Source organism: Centropristis striata, chromosome 1 (genome assembly GCF_030273125.1).
Source record: "Centropristis striata isolate RG_2023a ecotype Rhode Island chromosome 1, C.striata_1.0, whole genome shotgun sequence".
NCBI lineage: Eukaryota > Metazoa > Chordata > Actinopteri > Perciformes > Serranidae > Centropristis > Centropristis striata.
The window spans coordinates 25,726,338-25,750,855 of record NC_081517.1 but is presented as its reverse complement, the minus strand read 5'-3'; the positions used below and the strand labels follow the sequence as shown (position 1 = coordinate 25,750,855).

The following is a 24,518-nucleotide window of genomic DNA, read 5'->3' as shown; positions in this document are numbered from 1 at the left end:
AGGCAAACACAAACAATTCAACACCTTATTTTGATGGCGGACTCTGACTTCCGGTGTCTCCCTGGTTGTCTCTGTGTGACTTGACGGTTGGTCGTGGGTGGATGTCCAGAGTGGCGCTCAGATACGTTCAAGACACTTACGAATATAACAGTCATAACAGTCTCTACTTCACAAATTCTCACCACTGATGTGTCCTGTCTGATTTTAGCTCTAGTGAATCAACCAACTGTTCATAGAAACATTTTAAATTACACTGCTAACCAGGAGCAAGAAATACAAGTTATGTTATCAACATGGTTTGTTTTTGTCTACTGCCTAAATTTGAAATTAGCATTATTTTTCAACTATTAGGTCATTCCAGTCTTTCCTACATACGTAACCCTCTGGAGTCGAGCCCTGTAGTCAACTTCCCTCTCAAGTAATGACTTGAGACTTTACTACAGTTTTTGTTTGATGATGATTGTCCAAGTAAAACCAGAGATATGGTCAAATTTATTTAATATAGATGTAGAACCAGATCTTATCCTCATTTTGCCTCTTATATGTTATATGCAACCTGTAGTCACTTTAACAACATTTAAAATTCTTCAGTGAGCATGATTGTGTGTTGAAAGTAAAAAATAACAATTTTCATACTCTAATTATCAGGTCATATAGGTGAGGTTATGCTAAAAAAAAAGAATACCAGCATGGCATGGCAAACATTGCATTTAGGTGGTTTATAGAGGCGGAATGAAAAGGATTCAAAAGCGGATAAAATAGCTCAAAACTACAAAGGGTTAAAACTTCAAGATAAAACTGAATATATGCTAAACAAATATATATTCAGTCTATTTACTGGAGTCATATCTGTGATTCTGAGGATTTCTGAGGTTTAAATGCATCATGGTGTTTGAGTTCTAAAAAACACACAGCATATGAAATTACATTTTTAGACATGTATGAAATAGGATTCTAATACTGACTTGATTTATCAAAAAAAAGTCTCATTGTAACTGTTCCTCATTTTCAAAATATTGTATTTGCAGATAAATAGACAGGTGGGAGAAAACATTTCCAAAAACGATTTTTTTTAACTTATATTATATTATGATAGTTTTATACTGTAGTTTTTGAGCAGCCTGAAATTATACAGATGTTTTCAAAATTCAAATTGATCACAGCATGTAGAAAATAAAGAGATATGGAGGGAACATTCAAATCTGGCAAAAGTTTAATCTCCAAGGCCATAGTATAATAAATAAGGAAATACCGTGCGGAGGATGGTTTACTGTGACCTATTACACAATAAGAGTTATTCAGGGGTAATCGTACAGAGGAAACACAAAACTATTGTTATGAATGGCAAAGCCATGTTGGCTATCAAATGTCCAAGTTGGTATGTGCTTCATCAACATGAATGGACACTTTTCTGGTTTCTATTGACCACACTGTACTTTCAGCTAGAGATAGAGAAGTGATAAGATTATGAACAGCAGGTGAATAATAATAAAAAGAAACAAGGTAAATCAGAGTCACGGCATTGTGCAGATTCATTGTGTGTGTGTGTGTGTGTGTGTGTGTGTGTGGAAGAGGGCATAATGTTTAAACTTTGAATCCAATAAAGTAAATAAGCCGCCAGGCATCATTCAAACGTGTGTGTGTGTGTGTGTGTGTGTGTGTGTGTGTGTGTGTGTGTGTGTGTGTGTGTGTGTGTGTGTGTGTGTGTGTGTGTGTGTGTGTGTGTGTGTGTGTGGCATGCGGTTGGCGTGTGCATGTGCTTGTGTTCGAGAGCTTACAAGTGGCCTGTTTAAAGAGTTGATAAAGCTGCACTGATAAGTCTGTGTTAACATTGTGCCTTAAACGTGGGAGCACTGTCTGTCAGCTCAGCAAACACAGATTATGAGCTTCTTATTTGCATGTATTGCATTTATTACCTACACATGCAGAGGCGTGTATGTGCCCGTGTCGCGTGAGCGTTTGTGTCATTCTGGTGTGGTTGATATTTTATTGGCTGCTGTGGGGAAATTAACTCCTTGCCGTAGAGCCCAGGGTCAGCTGCAGGACAGCTGCAGATTTTCCTCTAAGTATTTCAGAGAAGCAGCAGTGAGGAGACAAGCTGCCAAAGAATATGGTGACAAATAGGCTTAACTCCTCTCATATTTTAACTTGTTAATGTGTGCTACTTTTGAAAAGCCCATGTGCAGCATTACCAGCAGTATTTTTTGCCGTGGGTATGGTGAACTGAGCCAGTCGTTCCACCACTTTGGTCTAGACTGAAATCTCCCAACAGCTGTGGATTTTCAGGAAATTTTGTACAGACTTTTGTGCTGCTCAAATCCTAATGTCTTTGGTGACCTCCTGACCTTTGCTCTAGTGCAGACCTGGGCATTAGGCGGCCCAGGGCCACATCTGGCCTGTTGGCTGTCCCTGTCTGGCCTGCGTAAGGTTACCAGAAAATTAGAAATCAATACAACCACGGTGCTTTTATTTTGAAGGCGATGTACGTATGTGCATGCATGCATGTGCACCTGCACATTAACATTGAGTTACCTTGTTTCCTTATCAAAACACTTATTTCTTTTTGCATAAATTGCTTTACATATACATTCTTTATATTGTTTTTGTGGTTTGAACATATGTTGTGTTTAAAATAAATGAAAAAATTAAATAATGATTGGAGTTTTTACTATTTTTTACTACTATATTTGAGTTACTCCACATTAACAGTCTTATCATAACATGTATTATTACCAGTAGAAGCTCAAAACCAGATAATTTACTGCACTTCCTAAAGCCATGAAAAAGAGTTTTGGTGCTGCCCTCCGCAACCTTCATAGTTTCTCATGTGGCCCCTTGGGAAAATGAATTGCCCACCCCTGCTCTAGTGCCACTATGAAGTTGACAGTTTTGGTTTAGAGAGATATTTCTCTAATACTTTGTTTTATAACCAAAAACCTGCAAAACTAAAAGGCCACTTGGAGAACACAGGCCTCTTGCCCTATCTATATATCTATATATGTAAATGCAAGTGAAAAATTCTTTGTGCATCCACCATGACTTGGATCCGCTCAAAAATGTAATGGCTTTTTTTCTTGACCCATGCACACCCTTCCACCAAGTTTCATGAAAATCAGGCCTGCAGTTTTCCTGTAATAGGAAATTTCCTGTAATACAACATGCCCTAAGTGGCAGAGTAACTTACAACATTCCCATCAGCCTCAGCTGCAATTAGTGTTTAGTGCTACTTTGCAAATATTAGCTCACACGTTTAACCAACATGATAAATATTATACCTTCTTAACATCAGCATGTTAGCTTGGTCACTGTTAGCATTTTAGCTTGCTGTCTTTAGCATTTACCGCAAAGCTAACGCCGGTCTTGTTGTACATTGTCTGGTGTAGCCTCATTCAGCTAAAGGCTATTTCATACCTAGGCGATAATTCAATATGATACATGTATCTTCTTTCAATGGAATCATATGATTGAATCAAATATCAAGACACAACACAAGATATCCTGATACACTATTAGGTCATCTAAATTGATAATAACTGGCACATAGTAACTCAGATTTCTCGGAAAGTCTGATGTATGAATGTATGTATATTTATTTAATTTCTCTCTATAATATTGCTTGTGACTGTTAAGTTCATTTTGTAACAAGGTTATCAATTAAATGAGAAAATAGAACTTATTTATTGTCAAGTATTTATTCACACGCAAAAATATGCTTTAGCATGTGGGAATTTTACATAGACCATGTATTTATTGAATTACCAGGAAATTAGCAATACCATGTCATATATCATTATCAAGATGTTAGATTACCTACATCTTTTTTTAAGTAATTTTTGGCCATATTGATGGTTGCAGAAATACAGAGTAAAAGGGGGACACAGAGGGAAAGACATGCAGTAAAGGGCTTTGTGCTGGATTCAAATCGGCCTGCTGCTTTGCAAGGACTAAGCATTAAATGAAAATTAAAAATGGCTGCATTCCATTTAGATAAAGTATTTCCAGGGTTTTGGTCACTAAACACTGATGTTTAACTTATGTCCCAAATGTGTCCTGTGATACCATGTTGGGTGGCCCACTGCTCATTTCTCATAATGAAAATAAATTTCTTCACAATGAGATTTTTTTGTTTAAAATGTAAATAAAGTGCCAGAGTACATAAAATAGCATCACAGTAGAACAACAACAAAAAACAACAACTGATAACCCCCATGATAAATAAAATTCATGTTTGTATTTTTATTGGCCCCTGGCCTCTTGTCTTTTTACAAAAGTGGCCCCAGGGCAAGTATAGCCAACCTAGACCCAGTAAGGAAATTAATAAATTGAACGAATGACAGACAGGATGCAAGAATATTTGTTTTATTATGTATGTTAGAATACTTATGTTGTTGTAAACTAAGCGAGGTTACCATGTGACAGTGACATTTATGAGGGAGCCTTTAAGACAAAAGGTTTTTCGAAGAATTTCTTAAATGTAGCTGTTCCAGAATGTATTCAGAATGTACATAAAAAATATGTTTAAGCAAAGTTAGTGTGAGTTACTGTTTAATGAAATGAATAAGGGTGCTGGAATGAATTGGGCAGAGTTAAAGTGAGTAAGTCATAAATGCAGTCGCACATATGCACAGATGCAAAGATGCAAAGAAAAAGATGCCATTATGCTGGTTGTCTGTCATGGTAGTGTGCCAAATTGTTCTTATACTGATAAGTGTATACATTTATTTAAAAAAATGCTGCACACTACACATCTACAAAATACCCTAGGGAAGTTTTGTTTTAATTATACATTGTGAAATTTAATTGTGGAATCTGTGACCGAAATAAAATCCTACATTTAATTTATAATATTTAATTTAATTTAAAGTAGACCTGAGTGATGCAATGTCATAGTTGAGTTGGCTCTGCCACATTGCTGGGTATCTGACACGTGCAAAGAGTGTTTATGTTAGCAATACCAAACTAACGTCAGACAGGCTACACTCACACACACAGGTACACATACACTCTTCTTGGCAAACAGAAAGAATTCACTGCTTTGAATGAGCTCACTCCTGATATAAAATACAGAAACTATAAAAGGATTTAATCCCAGAAAACTGTCAGCAGAGAAAAATGTGAGAACATGCTATGAATATGGATTATGACTGAATGGATTATGAACAGAACTATGTCATTTTTTTGATAGAAGTGTAAAAGTATCATATAGTTATTAAAACCCTTATTCCTATATCCCTAAGTCAGGGAAATTATCTCTGTTTAAAACTGTATGTAAAACTGATATAAAGAAATAGAGCTTTCTACACTGCACTGTGTTATGGAGTCAGTCTCCCTGACACATTGAACTGAGGCGCCTCCTGGTGGCTGTTTTTACTCACTACAGGGAATCATTTATTACCAGCTATCAAAAAGCAGCATTTTTATTTTATTGTTAATGTGGTTTGTGCTGCTGTGTGCTCACCCAGCTGTTACACATTTAATCATGTTTCTAATTCGTACAATGTTTTTTTGCATGAACAAATTAGTTTGCAATATTTTATTCCGAGCGTGCCGTTTCTCCAATCTAGAGCTGTGAGTTGTGATGATGAGAGCTGGTGCTTTTAGCTTGCATTTGGCCCACGTTTTCCAAACCAGCTGCATTTTGCAGCTAAACAACCAAATGATATGAATTATATATTGTTTTCTGTGGAAGAGACTGCATCCGCACTGTCTTTGTGGGCTTAAAAAGGAAACCAAGCCTGCATTGTTTAATTTTGTTGTTTACTCAAAAGAAATCACTCAAAAGAATGACAATTACAAACAGACCTAAAAGAATGAGGAAAAGATTACATTTTAAAGGAAATGCCCATATGGCATGCAGCCGCGTTGAGGTAAAACTAGCAACAGTTCAGTGGGCTGAAAAGGCAGCGGTGGCATTAAATACAAGCGAACAGAAAGCTACGGTTAACTGACTGATCATGGTTGTATTCAGTCACTTCAACCCCAGTGCAGCACTGAGAAATGTTGAAATAAAATGTGTCTCTGTAATAAATGTAATATAGTACAATAGAGAAAAAAGACAGCACAGTATGCAGTGGTATAGTACAGTACAGTGACTAAACATGGTTGAATCCCTGCTTAATAAAACACTACAAGAAAAATCTTCTTTCTATTTTATTGTCTCACCATTAAAAATAAGCCTCCTGGTTTAACTGTAAATCACATCACAGCAGTTTGAATCCTAATCTTCAGACTCTGCATGACAAAAGAGTGGCAGCATTTACTGTACCACTGGAGGAGCACAATAGCTGCCAGCATCTTTCTCTGAAGAAGAAAACTTGAATAAATAATGTACAAACTTGAAAACAGTGAGGAACAAAACAACATTCACTCTCAGATTTCATTAGCCCATTTGTGCCCGCAACTTAAATTTTTAATTTTCTTGGGTGGAAGTGCTCTCTGGACTCAGCGAAACATAAATCTTATGAACTGTTCATGTTCAAAATCGGTCAAACTGTAGAGTGAAATTTTCTTATCCTAGCCTACTATGTCTAGTCTTTGGGCGCATGGGACTACTGTAGGCCCAAGAGGCCCATGTGCCCAAAGACTAAACTCAGTTTGATAATAAAATGGCTCTATCTCAGAAACTAAAAGGAGCATAATCAAGTATTTGGTATCTCTGAAATCAAAAGTTGAAATGAAAGTTGAATATCAAAGATATGTACACATGTGAAGTGTAATATGGAAGACATTTAATAATCACAATGTCAGCGTTTTTCTGTGACTTTGGATAAATGTGTGAGTTTTTAATGTGATCTTCAAAGTTGTACTGTTAGATACTTGACTTAAGCATGTCCGTGACAAATTTCAAGACTTTAGACCGATCAGAACAATCGTTTTGGCATTTTTCCTTATAATACTACGTATAGTGTTCGGGCACAATGGGTTAACATGGACAGTTACATAGGAAACAGACGTCTTAGGTTTTTTTCCTGTTATCATGTTGCAGACAACAAAGGCTTCGGATGGAAAGTTGACTTTAAGCCTCTTTTTCTACATTTTTCAACCAAACCGTAGTCAAAAATCCCTTCTGACGTACCTACACACCACAACGTTGTCATACAGGTCAATGTGTACCAGAGAAGGTGATAAGGTGATAGGTGAGAAGGTCATAGAAAAGTATTTGAAAAAGCTGACCTAGGTCTGCTTGGTGCATCTTTGCACACTTTGTATTCTCTTCCCCTGCTCAGTCTCTTCATCCCCAGTTCTGAAAATCCCAGCAGTGAGGATTATTTCAGGAAACCCTCTGGCTGCTGCCACCATCTGCCTCCTCTGTTCCCTCTCCTCCATCTCATTGCTTCCTCCAGCGATTCTTGGGTTTCTCCTCACAACCGGGACCCTCACAGGTACCTGGGAGGGGGGGCGGAGGTGCGGGTGCAGCCTTCACTGGTGCAGGAGTGTCTGGGGCCTTGCTGACACTGCTGAGCAGAGCCGGCAGCTCGTACGAGATGGCCCTCTCCAGCTTCTCCAGCAGACAGCCGCCGGTCCAGCTGCAGTGAGAGGACAGCTGCTTGAAGCTGGACACTGGGTTCACGCCGAAGAAGTCCTGGTAGGCCTCCTTGTTGGGCAGGTCGAACTTGCTGACGTTGGTTTTGGCCAGAATGGATTTAAAGATGTAGTACTTATCCGGGTCGTTGACAATGTCTTGGAACACCTCGTAGGGGTCGCTAAACCAGCCCAGCCTGTCGTAGTAGGTCTGGAGGTATCGGTCCACCAGCAGGGCGTGGATACGTACACGGATTCCGTGCTGCCGGATAAAGGCGATCTTATTCTCCATCTGATTCTCGATAACCTGCAGGGGAGAGGAGAGAGGAAATATAAATCACAGACTCGATGTGTACTGCAAGTGCTTGGTATGTTTTAGCCAGAATTATTTTTATTTTTACTTCATATTAAAAGTGTTGCGACATCAACCTATCTCAGACATCTAATGAGTGCCCTAAACTCTTTAAAATGTGGCCAGGATTAATATGTATGTTCAGCATATAAGACAACGGGCCCTTGGCACAGACAAGCAAGAAGCCCCACCGTCTCTCCTGCAAGACACACAGACTTTATAGTTGTTTAGCCTCTTGTTGTTGTTGGTTTTTGTCTCTTTGTGGTTGTTTTGGCCTATTTGATAGTCATTGTGAGTCCTCTTTGGGAGTCATTTTGTATCTCTTTTTTAAATACTTTTTTTCTTTTTGTAGTTATTTTGGGTATGTGGTTTTCCTCTATTTGTAGTCTTTGTGTGTCTCTTGGTAGTCTTTTTGTGTCTTCTTGTAGTTTTTTTGGTGTTTTTTTGTAGTTGATTTGTTTAACTTTGTAATTGTTTTGTAGTTACATTGTGTATGTGATGGGTTTTGTGTATTTTTGTAGTCTTTTTGTGTCTCTTTGAAGTCTTTTTGTGTCTCTTTGTAGTTGTTTTGTGTCCCTTTTGTTTTGTTTTTTTGCATCTCCTTGTTGTTTTTCCGTCTCTTTGTAGTCTTTTTGTGTCTTCTTGTAGTTTTTGGGGGGCTCTTTGTAGTTGATTTGTATAACTTTGTAACTGTTTTGATCTTTTTGTAGTAGTTTTGTGTCTATTTGTGGTGTTTTTGTGTCTCTTTATGGTGATTTTGTCTCTTCCCGCTTGATATGTGTCTATTTGAGTGACATTTTGAAAATGAAGGTCAGGGGGCCTGGGCCCAGTTTAACCGTTCAGTAAACCACCCATGTGACTATAGCTGTTTATTGCAGCAATCATCAAATCTGTTACCGTGAAATTAAATCTGAAGAATAGTTTTTTTAACAAAACAAGTATAAAAGTCATGTCATACCTGGTTGAGGTCCTCCAGTAGGGAGGTCTCCTCCTTCATGAAGAGCTCTCGGCTGGTGTCTGCAGCATAGTCCTGAGGCCAGAAGGAGCTGACGTATACGCGAGGAGGCTCTGTGACGTTGATCAGGGGCGCCATGCTCCAAAACAGGGCCCCGTAGACCCTCATCAGGTCCTGGGTGGAGAGACTGTCTGCCTTGTTGAGGATGAGGCGAATCTGGGACTCGCGGCCCTTCATCTGCTTGAAGAGCATCTCGAGCTCCCCACCCACGTCCAGCTTAGTGGGGTCGAACACCTGGAAGATCAGATCGGCCCGGTCGATGAACCACTGGCACACCTCGTTGTAGGGGTAACCTGAGGCAGAGAGACAGATGTGACAGCTGAGTGAAATATCCCATAACATTGTCATTTTAACATTTCACACATTAAAAGCTTTCTTAACTAGTAAACAGGTAAAACAAATGTTGTTAATTGGATTTCTGGCTCAGTAAGAATATCTTTGTAATATCTAAAACGTGAGGAGACTTTTGCGAAGATCTATCAACAGATTAAATGCCAGACCTTTACATTATATGCCCTTTAGCCCAATAAGCTACAGCGAAAGCTGTAAAAATCTCTAACAATGTTATATGACACAACAAGCACTAGTTGGTTGACACACTTTTCACTTGTCTGCATCATTTTTTTTCTTGACAATGCTTACTAGTAAACCTGTCTGTTTAACCCATTGAACCCCACCATGATGGTGGTGGGATTGAAATGTATGTTTTCTTTAAAATAATGCAAAAAAAACAAAAACACAGTTTATTGTAGAAAGAAACTGTAAAACAGGCCTCATTGTCAAAACTTGAACTTTCTGAACGGATCATGTGTTATGAAAGTTTCCATAAGAAAAAGTAACCAAAATGAAGCTTAAAATTCTGATGTTTCTGTCAAAATCACTTTGTTCTACAGGTCTCATTTAAAGCGTCAGGAAAAATAAACAATATCTGCATGCATTATAAATAACCCTAATATTGTACTATACTAATTTCATTATTTGATGCATGCCGTTGGTGTGTATGTCTGTGTTTGTCTGTCAGTTGTGTATTTTTGATACTGTGTGACCTATAATGGTACACACATATCTTTTTCATAAGTCTACAAGTCTATTGGTAATCTGCAGCTTTGATATAAAAACGTTTTCATTAGTAATAGTCACCTCTCTCCTGCTGTTTGCGGTTTTCTATGATGCCGGGCGTGTCGACGAAGGTGACCCTCTCCAGCAACTTGTGGGGCATCTCAACGCCCACCAGCCGCTCCAGGAAGCCCTGACCGAACTTCTCCAGAGGCGAGAAGGACCGTGAGCTGTCTGCTGCCATGACGATGCCCTCTACGGACCGATGCTTGTCACCGTGCATTATGACTGTGTACTCTGAGGTGGTGGGCTCAGCACCTGGTGGAGGAATGAAGATGGTGATTTAACACAGTTTGTATTGCAGCCAACATAGTGCCTCTGATACCACTGTGAGTCCTCATCACTACTCTGGTTCATTTGTTATAAAACGATAATGTGTCATAAACAGTTTGATCAGTGTGAACCTGTGTAGAGTTCCTGTGAGGTGCCATGGAGACCCAGCAGGTAGTTGATCATGGAGGACTTGCCGACACTCCACGGTCCCAGGAACAGAACCATGGGCTTGGAGGTGATCTCACCATCTGCAGAGTTTGTGACAAAATCGTGCATTAAAGAAAAGCTTTGAGAGAAAAAATGAACATAAAATATTTGCTTTAGGGGAAAAAATACAGCATTGTTAAGCTTTAACCCTTTATCGGGCGAAGAACCGTATTTGGTAACTTCAGCGGATATCCAAAATGGGGTCCCCGTGTCTCACTGTTTGGTCGTAGAACCATATGGATTTCTTCCAGCTAATCAGCAAAGATCAGGCTACGTCACAGACAGTGACACCATGACATCTGACCAATTAGTATGATAATAATATAATAATATTAACTTTATTGACCTGGCAAATCTGCGTGAAAAAAGTCACAGATTTACGAGAAAAAAGTGGGAAAAAAGCAACTTTTTCCTTGCAGATTCACCACTTTAAATCTCATAAATCTGTGCATTATTTTCTCGTAGATTTGTCACTTTAATCTTGTAAACTTTTTTTCTCAAAATATTACCCCCCTCCCCTGGGTCCGTATGTTTTTTTTTTTTACACATTCCACATTCTGGCTGTAAGTAAAATCCTCCAATATTCTCTAGAGTTGAAATTTGGAATTTGCAAGTATTTCAATGAGTGCCCTATTAAGGGTTAAGGGTGCAATGTTAAGCTGCAATATTACCTTGTACCATATTGTCTAATTCAAAGCACATTATTCAAGAACTCAATTTAACTACATCTTCAGTCAGAAAAATATCTTGCATGAAAAATCACAGCCCTCAGACTATAAATGGTTTGTGCTCTCTCCTGATTTCTATTAAAGTTTCCACTAGCATGCAGAATATAACCAGATCAGACAGGCAGACTGGAATGCCTTCACGCTCCCGGTTGTGTGCATGTCTTTCCTTTCTGCACCACAAGGGGTCTCAGAGTCACATGCCACAGTCTGAAGGCTTCATCCTGCTCCTGAGCATAAATAATACTCCCTGCCCTCAAGTGCAATGGAACAAAGTTGTAGGGAGTCTGGCCCACACAACCTTCCTGTTAATTTTCAGCAGACAGAGTCCTTATTGTGCTTCTCTGTGTGCCTGGTTTGAATAATGTCAGATTTTGGCTCTATTGCTTCTTAATTATAACTTTATTTGTGCTTCACTGTTTCTGTGCAACTCAAGTTTATTAAACCATCTGCTGTATGATGTGGCAAACTAATAGGGAAACTGTGAGGTGACGTGTCCTTGGTGGATTTTTTTTGTTAAATAATAATAAGGTTGCCACATTGTGGGGTTTTTCCCCCACTCCTTCTCAATTGTAGTATTAATTATGGAATAATGTGTATTTCCCTGCATGTCAGGAAAATAATTTTAAAATATCATGTTCTTTTCCATTAGTCTAAATGTATATACAGTCATGGAAAAATTGATTAGACCACCCTTGTTTTCTTCAACTTCTTGTTCATTTTAATACCTGTTACAACTAAAGGTACATTTGTTTGGACAAATATAATGATAACAACAAAAACAGCTCATAAGAGTTTAATCTAAGAGCTGATATCTGGACATTTCCATGGTTTTCTTGATAATGATTTTGGTTATTATCAATATAACATTACATAACATAATAACCTTACATTTGTCCAAACAAATGTACCTTTAGTTGTACAAGGCATTAAAATTAACAATAAAGTGAAGAAAACAAGGATGTCCTAATAATTTTTTCCATGGCTGTATGTATGTAAAAGTATCATTTTGTATTAATTTGGCCAATTATATATGTGAACCAAAGGAAATGTGCTGCTGGTGGCCTGTTGAGCCGATTAAGAGTCTGCTTGTGGTGTTTGCTTATACCAACAAACTACTGTTAATGCTTCTGTGCATGCTCTTTTTCCCCAGGTGTAATCTCCAACTGGAAGCTGGTTTACCTGTGACTTCATGCTGCCTGAGCTCATTGTACTTGTAGGCTTGCTCCATTGGCTTGATGGCAGTGTGGTAGATGTTCAACAGCTTCTTCATAGCAGCTAAACAGAGAGAGAGAGAGAAAGTGGGATGTAATCATTGGGATGTAATGGCGAGAAGACATTTTGGACAAGAGTTTAATTAATGCTCGTGCTACCATTACTGATTATAACAGTTCCTTTGGCAGTGCATGATGAATTGCCCTCATAAAGTTTATTGAATCGAGCTGAGGTGATTAGAAGAGCGGCTCTGCTGCGGCACTTTGGCCTCTCTGAAATGAACCAATCTGGTTTAAAAGAACAGAGAGGCTTTCATGGCCGAGGACAGAGTTACACATTTGTGCTGATTAATCACCTGCCTGAAGACACACACACACACACACACACACACACACACACACACACAGGCATGCACATACACACATGCATACGGTACACACGCTCACACATAACAGCCCCAGGACCTAGACATCATGAAGCAATTTTCAGAATAGTTTCTGCAGAAAATCCCCCCAAAACTGTCTCAAACTTCCTTTCATTCACATGCAAACACATCTGTTTTTCTTTTCCATTGACAAAGTCGCTGTAAACATTCTTCGTTTCAGTACAGATCTGCAGGCATTTCCACAGCAAAAGTCTGAAAGACATTTGAAACGGTGGGCACCACAGCAATGTTTCCACTGAACTTCCTATTTTTGATGAGGAGGATGTGGGCTTTAGTGGTGAATTTGCATTTCAAGCAGAGAATGTCCACATATTATTGTTTTATGTCAATAAATGTTGACATGTCTTTGTTCCTTACCTGAGAATTCTGCAGAGGGTTCAGTAGTAGCCAATCGCAGCGTGTCCTCAATGTGGGTGCGGTCCCTCACTGTTGGGCCCGCCTCTTCATTTTTCTTATGTTCTGATTGGAAGATCAGACTGTCAGTCAACTGTTAAGATCAAAAGTCCTGACAGGCATTTATCTGTTACTGCAAGAAAGTAGTCCTGATTAAAGGTACAATGTGTAAGATGCAGTCAGATTTAAAATATAACAATTAACTGATATTATCAACAGAATGTGAAGAAGTAATAGTTTTCATCTTAAACAAAAGATGTCTTTGTATTGTGTTGCAGAGATATCTACTAGAATGAGGATGCTAAACAGCTAGCTCTATCTGATCTAACTGATCACAATCGGTAAACTTAAATCGATTTTAAAGGACAAAGCAATCGCTTCCCTTGGTCACTGTGACTGCTCCTTATAAGTCGGTTACTGAGGCTCCTTCAGTGTGTTATGATGGCTGTATTTGTTTTTAATTGTTTATGATAACTGTGTTTAAATGTTGTAACTTGTCTCTTTTTATGCTGCTTTCTTGGCCAGGTCTCTCTTGGAAAAGAGATTTTTTTTTAATCTCAATGAGACTTTTACCTGGTTAAATAAAGGATATATATCTTGCAATGTCACTTGGGTGGGTTTGGCTGTTGGTCTTAATTTTAGTCTGAAAGGTTTGCTCTACACGTTTGAGGACATTGCAAGCTTTATAGTGTTTCTAACTGTTAAAACTTTACACAATCTTGAACGGTGTCATAGTTGCAACTAGAAGTCATGCAATCATCACAATTGATTTTGGGAACATGTTGACAAGAATTACACAATGCCACTTTAATCTTACTAAGACAGTCTGGAAAAAGTTTTTTTTTGTGGAACACGCACAAATAATGACAACTGAATCAGTGAAATGTGCCCCCTTCTCTTATCCAATTAAAAACTCAGCTGACATGGTTACAAAATAAAAGAGCTCCCCCAGGTAAATGCTTCCGTCAGTCATGAGTGAGCAGACCATCTGGGCCGAGTACAGGCCCAACTGTTATATCATGCCGTTGTCCATCTAACTGTCGATTCCTTTCCTCTGCTATTTTGGTTTGTTTATTTCTGTACCAGAGGTTGTTGCTAATTCCCCTTCAGTTACACACAGTGTCATATTCAGGGGGCTCTGCAGGCCCCTGAGAGAAACATAGAGACCTTTACTGTCATTTCAGGAACCATCTCAGTGAAATGCAACCGTAATTTGATATCCATCTCTAATAAGACATACTTTATAATGTTAATTATGAATATACAGGCCAGCTATAAGCCATTTATGAGAATAACTTTTGTCTTGACTGGTCGTTCACTGGTGGGGAATTCTTTTAGATCGTTTCTTCTTCTTTTTTCTTGTTGGCTAAAATGTTTTTTTCTGTAGTTGTTTGTGCTCTACCTTTTTTTTCCTCCTACCTGTGCCTTTTTATAAAAGTAACGTTGTTTTAGCATTGTTGCATTTTACTGTTGTAGTGTTTTACTCGACTCCATAGGATAATGATGACTTATTTCTGCCTTTTTTTTTCATCTTCTTTGTTTGAAAATAATTGTGTCTGTGTACATGATTTAATAAGATTGTTCTTCTTTCAAAATAAAAAAAACATAATACATGACAGAACAGTTTCTAAAATATAAATGTTTTTGTCATTTTTAACTCAAACTCGCGAGAATGACTTTACTCATGTTAAAAAATGCACCACAGGCTTCTCCTGACTGCTTAAATCAATGACTGTTCAACAACCGGATAAAAAAGATATTATATATAATATATTATATAAAATAACCTCCAATGACATTTACACAAATGTGTCGAATTAAGTGATGAAGTGGGATCAGAGAAGGAAAGAGGAAAGTCTTTTAAGACTCGACCATCATCTTTTATAGCAGGTGTCAACACCCAGGTGTCAGATAATGGCACGTGTCCTTAATTACAGGAGCACTGACTGGATGGGGACAGATTTACTGTAACCGGATGCCAGCTGCTCTACTTGTCCACGCTTGGACCGTCAGACAGAATGAAGGAAAGATGTCGGCCTCTGGTGTCCATGATAAAATTTAAGTGAGTGATTTTCACCAAGTAGTACAGTATCAGGGGGTTCTTAAGTACCAGGAGGTACGTGGAAAGATTTTAGAGTAACTCTACTAATTAAAAAAATAATATAAATTATGATTTGATAGAAAGATTATATCCACAAAGACTGCATCACCTAAACACATCACAGCAAGCACAGGTAGTTCAAACAGGAAACTCAAAGTAATGAACAAATGGTAGAAATAAATAACTAAAAGATACATGGTTTAAATAACTAAAAGTAGGAAGTATTGGATAAATAGTTAAAATAGTTTGCTAAATGTACATCATAAACGGGAGAAATAGTTAATGGATAAACTGTTGAAATAGTTAGCTTAAAGTAACGCTAATATATAAACTGTAAAAGCAGTTAGCTTGAAGTAACGCTATTATATAAACTGATGAAATAGTTAACTAAAAGTAACGCTTTTATATAAACTGTAAAAATAGTTAGCTGAAAGTAACGCTATTATATAAACTGTAAAAAATAGTTCGCTGAAAGTAACGCTAATATATAAACTGATGAAATAGTTAGCTAAAAGTAACACTGATATATAAACTGAAATAATAGTTAGTTAAAAGTAATGTTATTCCGTTGAAATAGTTAGTTAAAAGTAATGCTAACTTTTGATAAAGTTACAAAAACAGTAATTGATAAAAAGTTTAAATATTTAGCTAAAAGTAGGTTAATAAATTAACATTTAAAACTGTTAGCTAAAAGTAGCATTAATTGATAAACAGTTGAAATAGTTAGCATAAAGCATTAGAAGTCGTAGTAGTACCATTGTTGACCAAAAGATTGCTGACGAGACCAACCTAAATATAATACAGTTCAATCGTATGAAAAAAAAATCTTCTTTCTGTTGGGCATTTTAACATGTTTTATTTTGATAGCGACGGAGCACCTGGGACCGACTTGAACCTGGGCCGCTGCAATTAGGACTTTAGTTGTACTAGAGACACTCTACTACTTCTTAACTGCCTCGGGTAGCTCAACCAGTGAGCGCCCCACAGTATCCACTTTTATATAACAGTGTTAAAAATTTCAAACCTATGTTGGCAAAAAATGAAGGGGTAGTTGAGATCATCTGAGGCTGTGGGGGTACCTTAGGACAAAACTGGCTAGTAACTGCTGCTTTAAGTTACGTTGGCCTCTGCGTCAGCTTTTCCTTTCAGTTTTCAGGTGAGGTGATTAATATAAATGGCACATAAAAGTTGGATTTATGACATATTATAAACCGAGATGGCGTTTCCTTGTATACCTACCTTTGGTTTGAGACTGTGCAGGCTCCTCTGCAGTCACCTCCTCTACTGTCACCTCCTCGACATCAACAGGTGCCTCCTCCACTGGCTTCTCCTCCACAGCCACGTCCTCTACAGATTCTGGTGCGGACACTTCCACAAAAGGCTCCGGCTCCACTTCAGGAGTGACCTCTGGTTCTGGTTCAGGCTCTGATATGATCTCTGGCTCTGAAAGGACTTCTGGTTCTGGCTCTGCAACCACTTCAATCTCTGGCTCTGCAGTCACCTCGGGTTCTGGTTCAGGCTCTGCAGTAATTTCTGGTTCTGGTTCAGGCTCTGTTGTAACTTCTGGTTCTGTTTCAGGTTCTGGTTCTGGTTCAGGCTCTGCAATAACTTCTGGTTCTGGTTCAGGCTCTGCAGTAATTTCTGGCTCTGGTTCAGGCTCTGCCATAACTTCTGGTTCTGGTTCAGGCTCTGCAGTCACTTCTGGTTCTGGTTCTGGTTCAGGCTCTTCTTCTGCTTCTGGTTCAGCCTCTGCAGCCGCTTCTGGTTCTGGTTCAGGCTCTGCACTAACTTCTGGTTCAGGTTCAGATTCTTCTGGTTCTGTCTCCTCAGGTTCAGACTCTGTTTGAGGAAGTTCAGCTGGTTCATCTTCTGTTTCGTCTTCTGTTTCGGCCACAGCAGCCTCCTCCTCCTCTGTGTCCTCCTGTGTGTCTTCACTCTCTGGTTCCTCAACTGCTTCGTCTTCTGCAGCAGCTTCTTCTTGAGGTTCACTCACTTCCTCTTCCTCTTGTGGTAATTCCTCCTCTCCTTCTTCCTCTCCTTCTTCCTCACCTTCTTCGATTTTCTCCTCTACCTCAAGCTCAGCTACCTCCTCGTCCTCCTCTTCAGAAGATGCAACCTCCTCAGCTATTTCCTCCTCCTCCTTCACACTCTCCTCCTCAGGGATCATCTCCTCTTGTTCTACCTCTTCCTGAGAAGCTGCCTCCTCTTGCTCTTCTTCTCCATCACTTGTTACCTCCTCAGTGGAAGCATCCTCCTCTGCAGAAGCTGCCTCTTCCTCTTCATGCTGCGAGGTGGAAGCTGGCTCTTCTTCAGTTTCTACAGCTGATGGGGGTGTGCAGGGCTGGCACATGGCCCTCTCTGGGGCCGGGGTGTCATTGGAGGAGCTCTGGCTGGCGTGCTCCTCGGTCGTGTCACATCCACAGGAGAAGAGATCTCCTTCTGGCTGCTGGAGCTGCAGATGCACCAGAGGCTCCTCATCGTGGATGGAGGAACCTGCCAGGAGATCGAAGAGGAAGAAATATGTGATGAGACAAGAAAACTCTCTGTGCTGGTGTCTCTTTCCAAAAACATTTCAAATGTCTTTCATCAACATTGATCACCTGAGGAAAAATAAACTGACCAATCAGAGTGCATGGTGCAAACTAGCTGGACCTCTGCAGACCAGTCACCTTTGTCTGTTAAGTCAGTGCTCAGTCACTGTGCAAGAACAGAGCAGATCAGATGTTCAGCACCTCCCAGATTTAAGACTCACATTTCAGCTCCTTGAATGGTGACACTAAAGCAGGGACTATTTGAAGCAGGCGTACAGGGGACAGTTGTTGTAGAGAATCTAAAAGAAGACAGCTGAGTGGACAGGGAGGCTTAGAATCGAATAATGTATTTGTTGTCATTTTATCGTGTGTTGTTATGAAACACCCTAAACACTGGTGAGTGAATGAATTGGGGCTTAATGTAAAATCAGTCGCCTCTATACTCTCCCCTCTAAACTGTACAAACACAACTAAAACTTAACTAAATGTTAAGCCTTCTGTTATGTTGGGAAGGTCAAATTGACTCATTTCAAAGTTTAAAAATGTAGAAAAAATAGTTTAAGTATTTTTTTATTTAAAAAAAAAAATTAAAAATGTAAAAAACATTTTTTTAAATCAATGTCATGTAAAAACATTGTATTTTATGTGTAGGTCTTTCCAATGTACAATTTAAAAAAAAAGGTTCAACATGCAACACCCTTAAATAATAATAATAATAATAATAATAATAATAATAATAATAAAAAGATACATAACTTTTCTGCAAAAATGTAAAAAAAACAAAAAAATAAATAGACCTCTGTTAAATACATTTTTGTTGAACTATGTAATTACAATGTCCCATTTTTTTTTTAACAATTTCAATGACCTTAGAGAAATGTGTAATTTTAATCAAGGTAATGATCCGTTTCATTTGGTTTCCTGTCAATGCTGTCATATCCTCTTCGTGCATGTATCAGCTCTGTTGTTATCTGCCAGAAGCTGATATAAATTGACTTGACATTTTAACAATACACTTTTTTAGATCCTGGTCGTCTTTAACTCTATATTATATCCAGATGAAGGATTTTTTCATTAAACATCTGGATCGTAAATTATCAGATAACCAAGCTTAGCAAACATTATCCACAGCTCAGCTTGCAGCCTCAGGAACGTCCTGTACCCGCTGAAGAGCATTGGAGAAACACCACCTTTTTTTCATTAAACTGCTTAATTTAGTGTTTTTACTGGCTTTAATCAGTGGGTCCATTTGTTTTGGAGAGGAGCAGGCCTCTGCAGATAATTTGGCTATTGCTAAAATCTTTCGGAAACGATGAATTCTGAAGAACCAACAGAAGCTGACTGCAGGTCACAGGTTGCAGCTAAACCACATTTAAACTCCATCTTTTGCTATTGTTTTGATTGAGACACCCCTAGTCACAGAAAAATAAACTTTGTGCATTTATAACACAGAAACTGCATTCCACACAAAAAAAAGTCTGAAATTGAAAACACTATTACGGTACTAGCAATAATTCTTATTAATAAACAACAAATATATGTTATATTTTTTAGACAGGTTTCCCCAAAATCAAAACTAAAGATCGGTTCCTTATTCTCTCAGGCCAATAAAGTACAGAAAGACGTTAAGAAGCTGCTCGCACATGCAATCCAGATCGCGTCCATGTGAACACCATTCCTCAGCATCATATGGTAGATTAAAGTTACTATGGCTTCAAAACAATCACAGCTAAAACAGGGGACTCCCTCTCTATTACACCACATGTATACATGTACATTAGATACTCTTCACGACCACAGCGTCCACAGTGACCTCTATTTAATTATAACTACCTGCCAATCTTAAGACTGAAAACCGTGTTGTGGTGCACAGGCAGCTAAATGTACGTCTGCAGTTCATGTTACAGTACGTGGGACAAAGAGTAATTGCTGTAGGCAGCTGTCACAGGCTTTACACTTCGTAAGCAAGCTGGCTAATGCTAAGGAAGACGCTAACATGTGATGATAGCTAACCTGCAATATGTTTGCTTTATTGGGCCACTTTGAGGCGGTCGAAACAGTTGAAACTGGAGAAAAGTTGTGAACATGTCATTAACATATGGTGTATGTGGCAAACTAATTAGCAAAGAGGAGTTGATTTTTTTTTTGCATGCAGCACTTACAGAGCAACATTATCATTTATTTGGAGCTGTGTTTCAGGTCACCTCACCCGATGAATGCAAGTCCAGAATTCACTCTCCCTTTGTCTGTTTTTGGTCTCCACCAGCACCTGAGGGAAATAATTGGCTCTTTAGCTGCTAAATGCTCCAGTATGTTTACCAGCTAGCCGCCAGCTGTGTCTGTCTACTCTGCTGTTTAATACTGAGCAGGTAGTGTACAGTGGGTTGTCAGGAACTTTTCAATGAAAACAGCTGCTTGCTGTGGCCAAAAAAAACCAACGCTATAGGAGGAGTGAGAGTAAACAAGGTCAGTAAAGTTGCAGCCAGAAGGCTAAACAATGAGGCAAGCTCACTTTAAAACTCCATAAAGCCGAGGGGAGCTGCAGATTTTGGTGATAATTCATGTAGGTCATCACCGCCCTTTCATGGTGTGTTATTTGTTGTTCTCAAATACATTTTTCACTAAATATGGGGTGGCTGTGGCTCAGTTGGTAGAGCGATCGTCATTGATCGGAGGGTTGGTGGTTCGATCCCTGACCATGGCAGCCTACATGTCAAAGTATCGTTGAGCAAGATACTGAACCCCAAATGGCTCCCGGTGCTGTGTCCATCGGTGTGTGAATGAATTCCCAATGGTATTCCCTGGTAGCCTCTGCCACCAGTATAAATGTGTGTGTGAATGGGTGAATGAGCGGAGTCTGTAATGCAAAGCGCTATAAGTGCAGTCCATTTACCAAATAAATTCTCAGATTTTCACGTACTTATGCTGTTTTACAGGTAGTTTGGAGGTTGTAATTTCCTCATATGCAGAGGCAATGCACGGGCAGGGCAGGAAGTGATGCACACAGACACCAGTCGCTGGCTTGTGTCCCTTCGACAGCCAAGTGGGGTCAACCCCACACACGTCTGTTATTGGTTGAGGCTGGGATATCACTGGTTAAAGTTCAAAGTACCACAGTTGAACTCCACGTATTGTGAATTTGCTTCACAACTGATAGCAAATGTTTTATTCGTCACTTTGCCTACATAGAATGGAAGTGAACTGGAGGCGAATATTCACCTATACATGACTGCAGCCTGAGACTGGTTTAGGCTGCAGTCACACATATGTTGCTGAATGACCATCGCTTGCTGAGGCGATATGTGGGCTATGTGTTTGTTGTCTAAGTTTATCAACCACACACACGTCTGTTGAGGCTGCAACTTTGCTGGTCAAGGTTCACCATGGTTGAACTCCACGTCATGCAAAATGCGAATTTGCCTTGCTACCAGAAGCCAATGTTTTATTTGCCCCTTTGCCCACACAGAATGGAAGCAAATATTTGCCAATGTTAAATTGATGGGGCAACTGTGGCTCAGTTGGTAGAGTGGGTTGCCCACCGATCGGAGGGTTGGTGGTTTGATCCTTGACCATGGCAGCCTACATGTCGAAGTATCCTTGAGCAAGATACTGAACCCAAAATTGCTCCTGATGCTGAGTTCATCGGTGTGAGAATGAATTCCCAATGGTGGCAGGTGGCACCGTTTAGGGTAGCCTCTGCCACCAGTATGAATGTGTGTGTGAACGGTAAAGAGCACAGTCTGTTGTGTAAAGCGCTTTGAGTGGTCGCAAAGCGACTAGAAAAGCACTATATAAGTGCAGGTCCATTTAACATTTGATAAATTGGTAAGAATCAGTGTAAGCCAATCAGAAGCAGCGGAAGGTGGGTTGTGCCTTTGCCATCTTTGGAGAAATTGCCATCGTTGGTTGGGATCTAGCAACGGTGACATGATGAAATGCAACAACAAGTGATTTTGTCCATGGACGTTGCACAAACAGTAGCATGGGATTCAGCTGCTTTCTGCTTTAAATGTGGATGTGAAAGGTGTAGTGTAAAGCCTTGAAGCTGAGTCCACGATGATCAGCTGTTCCTGAGTCAAGATACATTCATATTTAATAGGCTAAACGCTCATCTAGTTATCCCTTATGAAGCCTCCAGGACTCAGTGTACTCTCCTTTTCCTGCACCATCCTCCATGACAGCTTTATTTTTGCTCTATTTTGAACGCCCAGAATCACACATCAAACAATTTTGTTCTCATGTCGCTTGTCACCTCTTGTATCTAGAAGCTTTATAAGCTTATCACGTCCCGAAGGGGATTGTCACTGTTAGTGACCGGAGAACATCAAAGTTTATTCAGAAAGCATCAGCGCTGTGTGCAAACTGTCATGATGGCCCAGTCAAACCAGTGGGTTGGTTGGGCCATCATTGATCACAATGGTAATGCGTAATAATTGGTTAAAGAGTCATGAATTCAGGATCATCCACGAGATAAAGAATGAAATCCAGTAAAGGATCACCTCTACAGACATTTGGGTGTAAAGGTTTCATGGTGTCGGCCTGCTCCCTCGCTCTCTCTGGCAGAGATGGAGGTGTGAGTCTGTTCTGATCGAGCCATGAGGGAGGTTTGGATGCTGTCCAAAGACATAGTGCTACAGCATCGTCTGTGTTGTAACTGAAACAGCAGCAGCAGCAGCAGCCAAGACCCTGAAGCGTGTTCGTGAAGATGGGCTGCCAAAGTTAAGTGACATTACATAACAAGGTCAGTCCCTTCTGACCATTTACTGATTTGTTTACATTACATTGAAAAATGTAAATGTTCTGAAGGTTCTGTGAGTTTCTTCCCTGAATTTGATCCATTAACTGTCTTGTTTATGAAGAAAAAAGGTATTTGTGGCCCTTGATTTGATGATTTGATGATTTAGGGAAAGAGTATACCACATAAAATGTATAACAACTGATAAATCGAGTATCGCCACATGCAAGGATGTGAGCTGAATTTAGTCTGCTGGCTTTTCTGCATGCCTTGAGATAGTTATGAAGATAAAGTGGAGAGATCACTTTCTGCTGTGGTAGTGGCCAGTGATGCTTAAATTAAATTAGAGTTAACATAGTTAGGAAGAGCAGGGGAGGAAAATATGAGACACAGAAGTAAAGCGAAAATAGGATAGTGGGATCTCTGAGACATAAAGAGTGAAAGTTGGCAGAGAAATGCACAAAAATGCAATACTAAATTATGTGAATAATGTGAATTTTGAATAAAATTGAAGCGTTATTGGATGTGAAATTTTTCCTGTTTTCAATCACAGTAGCTTCGTGGCTGTAAGAGGGCACTGTGGTCTGTTGGTTGGGCTGTCACTTTGCTCCAGACTGAAATATTTCAACAACTAACGGATTGATTTTCCTGAAATGTTATACAGATGTTCAAAAGTGAACAATCTTAAATCGGCACACAGATTGGCAGACAGTTTGGTTTAGACATTCACATCACTGAATTTAGTATGCCTTATACTTCAATTTAGCACCATCATCAGGTCACATTTTCATTTGACCAATACTTTGTTTATGAGCAAAGACCTAAAAAATAAATGGCATTTCCATCAGCCTCAGTTCTACTTTGTTTTTGCTGCAAATTAGCAAATATTAGCATGCAAACGTGCTAAATCAAAATGGTAAACATGGTGACATAAAACCTGCTTAACATGCATGTTTGCATTGTGATTGATAGCATATTGGCATGCTAGAATGGCTGCAGACTCTATTGTTACCATATAACATATTTCATATAATGTCATACAAACTCTTTCATTGATTATTATCAGCAACTAAATCTGAAATATGTTAAATGCGTTGTCCTCTTTTTAAAGAAGAGCATTATTTATTTTTAGCCACTTGGGGGCAGCAAAACAAGCAATAAACATCATCTTGATATACTATCATCTGAAGAAGTTGAAAAGGTTAGATGCTGGGCAGATAACATTATTTTCTACTGGAAAAGATGCATGCTGTGACTGTAAAACTAAAACTATGAGCTTAAAGACACTAAAATGAGTGTCTTATTAATTTAGTCCATTGTTAATATAACAATATTGATAAATGCAGCCTTAAAATTTGATCTTTCATTATATTTTCTTGCATTTATTTGCTGTGCCTCAGTAATAATTGAAGTTGCCTCTAACAGAACTATGATATACTGTACAACCTGTGCAATTATTTACGTGCAGCTCACATGTACATTGTGGGAGCACTGCACATTTAAAAAATGACACGTTATTTATCTGCAGTTATCAATGTAGAGTGAATATCTTTTGTCTGCTTCTACACAAGTTTAGTGGCTCTGTGGTGGTTCCTCAGCCAGCTGTTGCTGCAGTGAGGCCTGGGCAGAGCACAGTGAGTGGGGGATAGAGTGGGACAGGTGCCTGGGTGCTGGATGGTACATCTTTGAGACAGAAATAGTCCCACAATGAGTCAGAGGGTGAAAAGAAGGAGGGATAATTCCACTTCTATTTTCAGGGAGTGTGGCGCTCCTCTCCTGCCTGTGATTGTCATGAGACTGGCCTGCAACTCTGCTGCACTATTGCTCACATTCCCTGCAACAGTGTGCGGCTGTGCGTGACTCATGCGTATCTTTTTAAAGAGCAAGAA

The 24,518-nt window shown here is 39.3% G+C and overlaps 1 protein-coding gene across 1 annotated transcript; it reads right to left on the bottom strand.

Moving 5' to 3' along the window:
• Positions 1–7,327: 7,327 nt before the first annotated feature.
• Positions 7,328–22,521, bottom strand: LOC131969765 (mediator of DNA damage checkpoint protein 1-like). Its single transcript, XM_059331001.1, has 8 exons — positions 22,404–22,521; positions 16,603–17,856; positions 13,227–13,328; positions 12,392–12,487; positions 10,409–10,525; positions 10,029–10,262; positions 8,832–9,181; positions 7,328–7,828 (listed from the first exon to the last, which is right to left on the bottom strand). Exons 1-8 carry the CDS (start codon positions 22,519–22,521, stop codon positions 7,328–7,330), a joined length of 2,772 nt encoding a protein of 923 aa, XP_059186984.1.
• Positions 22,522–24,518: the final 1,997 nt, after the last annotated feature.